The following is a 10,245-nucleotide window of genomic DNA, read 5'->3' as shown; positions in this document are numbered from 1 at the left end:
GGGCTAGGGTGGGTTAATTATAAGATTATTATTAATATTAAAATATATAATTAAAACATGATTAATGCATAGTTAAACTTTGTACCTGGTTCTTTAAGTGGTCTTTAAAGACCTGCTCCCATGTAATTTTCCCTTAGAAATTTATATAGGCCCAAGGGTGCTAAGTGTTGTAGAATGGAGAGGACTTACAAAAAGATGGGAAGCACACTAGGGATTCAGACATCGCCGTTCACAGGGTCCAATTCAGAATTGGGCTTGGACTTGAATTAAAAGAAAAATCATTCTTGAAAGGCAAATTATTTCATCAAATTCACCTAGTTATCCGCTCATATATTTTCAAACGTTTTTCTTGTTGGTGGCATTTGAGTTTTGGAAGTCTTGAAGAGCCTATCGATTCAAAGCCATAGCCATATGATAATATTTAGTTTGTTTGTCTCATTTGAATTGAGCATGCAAAAGCATTATTATGGCCTTTTTAAATTATTTTTATTTGAAGTAGAATGTTTTTCTTTTGTTTAGCGTATGGTTAGTAACATGATACAACCAACTTTGATGGTAGATCTAGTATCTAATTGGCATCTATTGTGGGTACACGTCTCATTTCGCATTCATTAAAGTCATTTGAGATGAGTTGTGTGTGACTTGTGTCATATTGCTAATGTATAGTTCGTGTAAAAATTTATGTTGTAGTGTTTTAATTTCTTTAGCCGTAATAATACTTTAATTTAGTGTCAATAAGGTAATTACATGTTTATTTTATTTCAGTTGGGTAACTCTATTTTAATTTAATTTCAATTAATACAATTCCGTCAAATCCATTGATTGAAATCGATGATGCAACAATCAATAAATGATGGTCACCCTTAACCATTAGTTGTGACGTTAAAAATGTACAAATTTAGAGAACAGCTCACTGATTTTTGTTGATCTAGGTAACAGAATTGAACGGAGAGTTATTCGATTGAACAAAATTAAAATAAAATTACTTGATTGATACTATAATAAAATATAGTTACTGCGAATGGAATTTACCAGAAGTCTTTTGAATAACAAAATATATCAATTTGTCATTAAATTATAGACCTCTGACTTTTATAGTGGCAATTGAATCTGTAAATGAGCAGGATAGTCAAAAATCTAGGTAGAATACTAACATGCATTAATTTGGTGAAAATAAATTTAGCCCTACCGATTGAAAGTAATTTTTTTAATTTAAACCAAAGTCAAAGATAGTAGTTAACTTTAGTTACGTATTTTATTTTTATAGTACTCACAATTTTTCAATTACAAATTTTATTAACTTTTATCAAATTCTACTAAAAATTTAATTTTAATCCCACCAACCCAGTGGCTTAGAAATTTTCTTATTTTTTGTTTTGTTATTTATTTTACGTGGTAGTATTTTATTGTATACTAATGTTATTATGAATTTATTTCGATATTGTAGAGTTTTAGGAGGTTATTTTGCTTTTTAAATTGCTTGAGGCCAGTAAGAATTTTGTTAAATAGTTAATAGATTTCAAATTATACTGTTTTTATTGAATATTCTTAATCATATTTAGCACAAAATATTGTACAATACTCCATGTTACATTTTTTCCTTAATTCACTCCAACTCATCATGATATGTTAGGTAAAGAGGATTGGACGCTATAAAATAATATTTTAAATCAAATATTTTGTATTACAGTACGTAAAAGAATAAGGTAATATTTGTTATTACATATCGATACAAAGGATGTGATCTATCATGGACCGCTATAGACGTATAAGTTTAAAAGACAAAAATATAAAGGAGTACAACCTAGTTTCTATAAAATAAATAATCCATAACAAGCAAGATACAACTAGAAATGTGTGTTTCGTGACTAATTAACCTATTGAAACTATAGTGTCAAATGCTCAAGATAATTAGAGTTAGTTTCATTCTCAAATTCGTGTGTGACATTTAGTAACTAGTCCAAGGCTTATGAGAAATCTCAAGAAATAAAATATGAAATCCTTCCTTTATTAAGCATCATTAAATGTTTAGAAATCAATTTAACATAAAATTAATCAACAAGTTGGATAATGATGATCGTCTATGTTCAGACTTGTTGTCTAATCACATTTTTGGTACATGATACTGAATAATACGATTGACGATATTTGCTATATAATTCACTTTATCTTACAAACCTTAAACGTATTAAAATTACAATAACTTACCAAATTCAATTATGTGTTTTTGAACCATAACAATTCAACATTTCTTGCATGAATGGTTTCTAACATGTATTGTAAATGTAAATACTGTAAGAGATTAATTAGCAGTTTAAGATCTACAAGTAGATGTGGGAACTAGGGTAGGTGTATAAGCATAGGAGGGGTCTAGCAGTTAAGTGAAATTATTATAAGAGATTAAGAACTGTAATTAAGTTTGAACAAAAATCAACAACATTTTCAACTTTATTGTTATAAAACATAAATTGTTTACACGAATTAATGACTCAAGTTGGCAAGACTAGATTTTTTTTTCCCTTCTATCTCTAGGTCTTCCAACTTTGCATCTTAATTTGAAGCAAAGGACCAAATTAATCTCTACTTATTTTTGTGGCATAAGTAGCTTATAATCATTCAATTGTCAAATGTACTTGTACCTAAATGGCTATGATCTTTAGTCTTGGGATCAATTCCAGCAACTTTAAGTTTTCAACTTCTCTTTTATTCCAAAGGAAAGAAATGTAAATTATATTTGGTTTCAAATTTTTATTTTAAATTAGCCTAATTTAGGCTCTTCATTTTTACTTTCAACACATCAGTCCTAATTTATATTTTTGTTTTCTCACAATTCAGTAGAATTTGTACCCAAATAATGAGTATAATTAAATTATCCTTCAATTAAATAATATCTTATCTTTTACCATCAAAGAATTCATTTATTTTGTTCACCATTAGTGAAGATTTTCATGATTTCGTGTTAATTGTTCTGGAAATTGGTGATTGTTATTAGGGCTAAACAACTAAATCGTCAAACTGCAAAATCGAATAGAAACTATTCTTCTTCTTTTTTGAAACCGTTGGTTTGGATCCACGTAGTTTCGACAACGTTTTGATTTTGAACTGAACCAAATTGCTTCGAAATGATTTTGTTTAGGTTTCAATCTTTGTAAAATGTTTCAAACCATCAAACTGTTCACAAAAAAAATGTAAATTAAATTAATTTAAATTTTATCCAACTCAATTAAAACTAAGTGCATCATAGTTAAAAAATTACATTCATATTAGACATAACCCAATGAAACTTTATCAAAATCGACAATTATCCATCCCGATTTGTTAATTAAGTCATACACAAATATTCATCAATCATCACAATTCTAAATGCTAAACCCTCAAATTGGATAAAGTCTGAATACTATATTCATCAACCGTCCATTACAATTGAGTAGAAAATTATATCTAAATTTTACTTCAAACTCACACATTTCTTGTTCCTTTAACTAATAATTTTTTTGAATTTCATTTTCAAGCTAGTTTATCTAAATTTTCTTATTTTTGGTAACTGTTTGCTTTGATTTATTAGTAGTTGTGTTGTTTTGTTCTAATTTATGTCGAACTATCTTAAATTTTTAATGGACAGTTTTTAGTATAATCATTCAGTTAATTATTTACATTTTAATTTGGTTTCTAGAATTTACTATTTATTGCTAAAATAATTTGATGGATTACTTAAATGGTAAGATTTGACCAATAAACCTTTCAACATATTACTTTGACGAAAACTGAATGTAAATAAGTACAAGATTGTCACCCCGCATTTGCCAAAAATGTATTGACTATTCAAATACCCACAATTATTTGAGTCTGCATTCTCCATTAGTGGTCAGATTCTTGATTCTCCTATAAGATATTTGAGTGCAGATATGATCAATAAGGTGATTTGCTCTAAATATTGTTGCATAGTAACTAAAAACTTATAGTGATTCGTTAAAATTTGAATGAGGTAGAAGTGTTGAATTATTCACAAAAAGTTATAGAACGTATTATCACATTTGATCTTTTTATTCATTTTATTTTATTTTTTATTCTATATCATTTAACTATAATAATTAATAAATGAATTAATGTACTATATTTTTATCTTTACGGAAAAGAGTGAACCTTGTATTACAATTGCATATGTTATGTCAATTATTATCAACTAACATGTTAAAATATAATTTATCATGTTGTTGTATTACAATAATTAGAATTATAGAATTTTGGATTGTAATATTTTTAATAATACTATATATGTTTTAACATGGAATTTTAGAATAATATTTATGATTTAACAAATTCAATATATGATATTTTTTTCTTTGCTAAATCGTGGTTTTAAATCAAGTCAAACCGAAATTAGTGGTTTGGATTGGTTTGATTTAGAAATTGAAATTTCAAATTGTTTTAAATGGTTTGATTTGAAAATTTATTACAAACCATCTAAATCGAACCCGTATACACTCCTAATTGTTATAAAAGAATTTGGCATATTCTTCTTGTATTGCAACAATTCTTCAGAAACAACTTAGCTCTATGTAAAATGTGTAGTATCTAAATCAAATTAAGAAGTTTCATCACTAATATGATTAATTAATTCTTGGGTCATATTTAAACCTCAAATTAGGTATTATCTCCAAAATATTTGGAATTTACTTTCGCTAAAAACAAAATTGAGATTTCTTCAATCCCATGTCTATTTTATATGAAACGTGAAGATGTAGCATTTTCCCACAACCAGACAAACCACTGTTTGGATCCCAAATTCTGGCAGAAAAATATTTTAAGTAAAACACAATTTTTATACCATACAAACATACTTGTGAAAATCGACATTAAAAAATCTATTGAAAAACAATTACAATGAAAATAAGTTTTCGTTCACTGTACATTTCCTCTTCAATGAAGCATGATTTACTTATATTAGGTCCAAACAGAACCTTAAATTTCGGGAATAAAATTTCTTTTGCAAACCCTAAATCTCTCATGCATCATGGCACCTAGTCTACATGCCTATAAAATTCCGTGTAATTCTCGAGTATCCAATGATGCAACTTGCAAGTTGTCATAAAAAAATAAATACACGTTTTCTTTCGGTGACTGTAAGTTATTCGAAAGATGGGGGACCAAATTGCAAAATGTAAGTGTGTATATATATATATATCGTAGGTCAGTTTGAGGCCGGCGTGGTCCGTATACGTATCAACTACTAATCACTCTATTAAATGACCTATATGCCCTTTTACTGTTTATAGTCAACCCCTCAATTAATAAAGTTTTTAATTATCTTACGAAGATGCCCTCCTTTCCTTTATGTAGTTACCAGAATGGTCCCCTCAAAATCACTCTAATTATATTGTAATTAAAAGTGTTTTAATCACTTACCATTTGATAATAATAATACATTAAAATTATTCAACTCAATAATTTAAGGCGGTTAGGTTTTAAATTTATCTTCAATTATTGTAAATTGGTTTAATTTCCTAGAAACCCTAGTTTATGTACAATGTATAATTTGATTCACTCTACGGATTTGGATTAACTAGTGAAATGTTCTAGATTTTTAGTTGGATCGTGTTTGTTTAACGAACTTGCAAAATAAATTTGGCTATCTAAATGAAATTCGACCTGAAATTGAACCCATAATAATCCAAGAAATCCCTCAAGAAGAGTTGTGCCACATCGAAAAACCTCGAATTTAAGTTAAAAACTTTACCCCTATTTGATGGTCGTTATTTAAGAAAAATGTTGTTTTGAATAATAATTTTTTGAAGAATATGTGATTGAAAAATTGGGAAAAATTTTAAGTTTACATGTAAAATATTTTATTGTGTGAATGTGCGATTAAAAATAAATAAGAATTTTTTTTTTTCAAATAATGATTATCAAACATGGCTTAACAGTCAAAGCATAGCATGTGAAAATAATTGTGACCCTAGATTTAACTGTACATTATAATGTAAAATATTTACTTATTAATTCATGTTTTATACAAAGTAATTTATACCTATAGTGGCAGCAGAAAATTTTTTAAAAAAATTGCATTATCGATCCTTAATATATCATTCAATTAACAAGTCAATCTCCAATCCTTAAAAAAGACTAATTTTGTAAAAACTTTTCATTATATTTGCACCATTAATGGAAATTGAACTAAGCTCTGTTAAATTGTCAAGTGACTCTCACACGCATAACTTTATAAAGTTATATCAGTCATTAGAAATTAATTATTCTTTTAGAAATTGAAGATCAACAAGATATTCGGAAGATAGGTTGAGGATGATTGGTTGAAATATTCTGGTAAAAGGGAAAGTAACAAAAATTGAGCTCGGGATCGGATCTCCGGATAATTACATGTTAATTAGTTAATTAAATGGACAGCGACATAAAGTAGCGGGGTTTCCGGTGCAAAGGACAATAGGAGAAAAAGCTGCTTGATCGACACGTGGCACCATTCATAGCCGTTAATCCTCATGCAGATGTCCAACACCTTTGGATTTCTTCCCTTCAAGTTGATGATTATGTAGAGAGAGAAAGAGTCTCTTTGTATGTGTGTGAAAGAGAAAGAAAAAGAGAAAGAGAGCGAGAGTAAACAGAAAAGAAGCAAAGGTTCTTTCTGTGGGTAAGACTTAAATTGGTGGTTACAAAGGAAACAGAGAGAGAGGGAGAGTTTGTAGAGAGAGAAAGCTGAATGCTTTTAGAAGCCATGGCGGCGTGGCAGAGCTGTAATTCTGCGTCTTTAATGCAAACGACACAGCAACAGAATTGAAGGAAGGGAGGCTGTGATTAATCTGTCTGTCCCCAAAAGTCACCTCTTAGAACAAGAGAAAAAAAGCTGCAATAAACCCTTTTCCCCAAAACAATTAAATTTGGAAAATTCAAATCACATGCAAACATTCATTTATTATTTTAGTCACAAATGACATAATTCATTCAAAAACCCGCCCAGAATTTTGTTTTGTCTGACTTATATACATACATGTATACCCACAATTCAAGAAACCAAAACAGTACCCAGAGAAATTAAGGCGTGCCCTTATTATTCTTGGGTCATTTTCAAGGCTGTTTCGCGTTTCTGTTATGGATTGTCAGTCCCAATTGAAGTCTAGAAAAGGATTAGAGGTAGTGTCAAAATGGCTGGCTTTTTCTCACTAGGAGGTGGTGGTGGTGGTGGAAGAGGCGGAACCAATAGCAGCAATCAAGAACAAGAAAGCAGTAGCCACCACAACAATCCACCCTCAGAAATCAACCCAGAAAGCTGGTTTTTGTTCAGAAATGAAGATATACCATATAAAAGCTTCGAACTTTGGCAGAACCACCCAAATCAGCAAGAAAATCAACATTTCCTTCAGCGGCAGAATCAGAATCCGCTTCAAGATCTCTATGCATCAGCAGGAGGATTAGCAGTTGGGCCGAGTCGAACCGGCTTTGAAATCTCGAATGATCCTCCGAGGTCGGGATTTCTTATGATGAGGAGCAGCGGCGGAGCTGGTGGTAGTGGTGGTGGAATTAGCTGCCAGGATTGTGGGAATCAAGCGAAGAAAGATTGTTCTTACATGAGATGTAGAACTTGCTGCAAGAGCCGAGGGTTTCAGTGCCAAACTCATGTGAAGAGCACTTGGGTTCCTGCTGCCAAAAGAAGAGAGAGACAACAACAGCTTGCTGCCTTGCAAGAACAACAAGAAGAACACAATCAGCAACAGCCACACAGAGACACTGCAAAAAGGCAAAGAGAAAATCCAAATGCTTCTTCCTCTCTCGTTTGCACTAGAATACTCGCTGACACGTCAGGTAAACCTGATTCCACTCGACTCGACTTGACCCCATTGAGTAGACTGCATAATAATCAAGATTTCAATTGCTTAGATTGCGCGTAGTGAAATCGACCTCCATAGTCATAGTAAAACTAAAATCCATCAGCTTTTCCTTTTCTATTTCCCTTTTCTTTTCCAAATACTGTTTTTCTGTATTCCTGACAAAAGATTGACAGGAAGACCCTATTCCTTCCAACCCCACCCTACCTCAATGAAATTTTGTTGTTATTATTATTATTTATTTTATTTTTTTGGTACTGACAAAGTTTTTAAAACAATTTACATCATGTATGCACTACGTTTATTTGATTTTTGTAGGTTTAGAACTTGGGAATTTCCCATCGGAAGTAAATTCGGAGGCGGCTTTTCGCTGCGTTAGAGTAAGTGCCATTGATGATGCTGAAGATCAGTACGCATATCAGACTGCTGTTAACATTGGTGGGCATGTATTTAAGGGAATTCTATACGATCAAGGCCTTGAAAACCAGTACATCGCCGGAGAGACCTCATCTGGTGGTGGAAGTGTCAGTGCAGGAGTTCAACAACTTAATTTAATAACTGGAACTGCCAATTCTGCCGCCGCCACCTCCGCCGCCGGTGGTGGCTCTTCATCTTTTCTTGACCCTTCTTTATACCCAGCTCCGCTCAACACATTCATGGCTGGTACGCAATTCTTCCCACCTCCAAGATCCTGAACAACAACCTTAACTTTGTGTCCCTAAAACATCATTTTACCGCGATTTGAGGTAGAAATTATGGGGGAAAAAAATAGTGCGCAAATATAAAACGAAAGGGGAGGAAATTAACGATTGAGGGGATCATCTGTTTATGCATTATTTGTACTTGAAATTTCGATGCACACAACATTGAACTAGTCTACTTCCCTTTGAAATACATAAAGTTTGATTCTGCTATAAAAATGGGCGTGCTGTTTTTATTTGTTTGTTTTTATGGCTACTTTTTAAATTATTAGTTGAATTTCTATACGCTTTTCTAGTCTGTGTTGAAATTCGAGCTGCTTTTTATTATTTTCCTCCTAATTTACGCGTAATTGCCTGCTTGAATTAGTGACTCAAAGGGGTTGCTTATATATATATATATACACACACACAACTCATCATTTGTTGTATAAATGAAAAGGAAGTCTAAATCTATTGAATTGTAATATTCCTAGTTGAATTATGCTACACAAATACAAGGTGCACGTGCATAAACACAAGATTGGACAGTTTGGAAAATAAAAATAACAAATGCCCAATCATCTGTTGTCAAGTCGATTTTTTTTTCTATCTTTAAGTCTGGATGAACATCATATTCCTCCATAGTTTATGCATCTACAGAAGAATATGATGCAGCGGTCAATTCATCCTCCTTAGTCCCAAAGAAAGGCCATTCAATATTTTGAAAGCATTTCTTGATTTTTGTGCTTTTATTGACATTAATTCCTAGTATAGTTACCATTATTCTCTGCATGTGACCATTCTTCCGTTTATTATCTATTTGAAGCTGTCTATGATACATATACCATACACTTGATTGTTTTTAATATCCCTTCTTGGTAAGTCATTAAGATTTATCATGTATTGTCTAGATTCTATGTGGTTTTACACATTAGTGCTTATCTCAGATTTAAATTATGTTTTGGTAAGAGGCAAAGATAAGTGCCACCGAAGTTAAGGGAATGAATGAATGAGACCTTATGTTCGTGTGTGTTTGATAGATAGTATATAAGAAACAAGATTTTAGCTTCTTGTTCTATCTAATCGAATGTTCTATACCAAACATTGTCGGCCATATAAGAATTTCCATGAATATTAGTAGAATAGTAGCTTAATTGTTATATTGTTGTCTCCATTTTAAGTTTGCAAAAGGAAAAATCTTCCTGCTAGATTGCTGATAGACATGCTAGGTCTTATTACATGGTGAAATTTTAGAGGAGACACTTAAACTTTAAATGATCTGTAATTAGAACCAAGGTTCATATTTCTGGGGAGGGGAAAGGATAAAACTAAGCTAAAAATTTGAAGTCCCTATTTTCCTGTTTGTTTTGAAAAGAGTCTAATTGGGAAGTGCTATATAGTTGCTCTACTTAATTAAATAATTAGTTCATAAAAATGTATAAACATTTAAACATCAAGGCCTCACCTGATTTTATATTAGGAATTATTCATAAAAATATAAGAGAATTATATTGAAAACATAAATATAGGCCTTAGTACATTTACAAAACAATACCTTATGCATCTGCACCTACTTAAGAGATTGTCGCACTACGTCTTAAATTAGCATAAAAGTCAAAACGGTTACTGAAATTATCAATAGAATTGTTCCTCTTTTCTTCATTCTTGCCCTTTATCTAAATTGCTTTCATACCTAAATATGTGATTTTTGAATTTATTCTAGTTCAACA

General features: G+C 31.2%; 1 protein-coding gene across 1 annotated transcript; it reads left to right on the top strand.

The window, feature by feature from the left end:
* The first annotated feature begins 6,573 nt into the window (after positions 1-6,573).
* LOC111401955 (protein SHI RELATED SEQUENCE 1-like) lies at positions 6,574-8,774 on the top strand. The gene is made up of 2 exons (XM_023029946.1): positions 6,574-7,812; positions 8,154-8,774. The coding sequence occupies exons 1-2, from the start codon at positions 7,155-7,157 to the stop codon at positions 8,528-8,530; spliced, it is 1,035 nt and encodes a 344-aa protein (XP_022885714.1). The 5' UTR covers positions 6,574-7,154; the 3' UTR covers positions 8,531-8,774.
* The last annotated feature ends 1,471 nt before the right edge of the window (positions 8,775-10,245 follow it).

Source organism: Olea europaea, chromosome 10 (assembly GCF_002742605.1).
Source record: "Olea europaea var. sylvestris chromosome 10, O_europaea_v1, whole genome shotgun sequence".
Classification (NCBI taxonomy): Eukaryota; Viridiplantae; Streptophyta; class Magnoliopsida; order Lamiales; family Oleaceae; genus Olea; species Olea europaea.
This window is presented reverse-complemented; position numbering and strand designations above follow the sequence as displayed.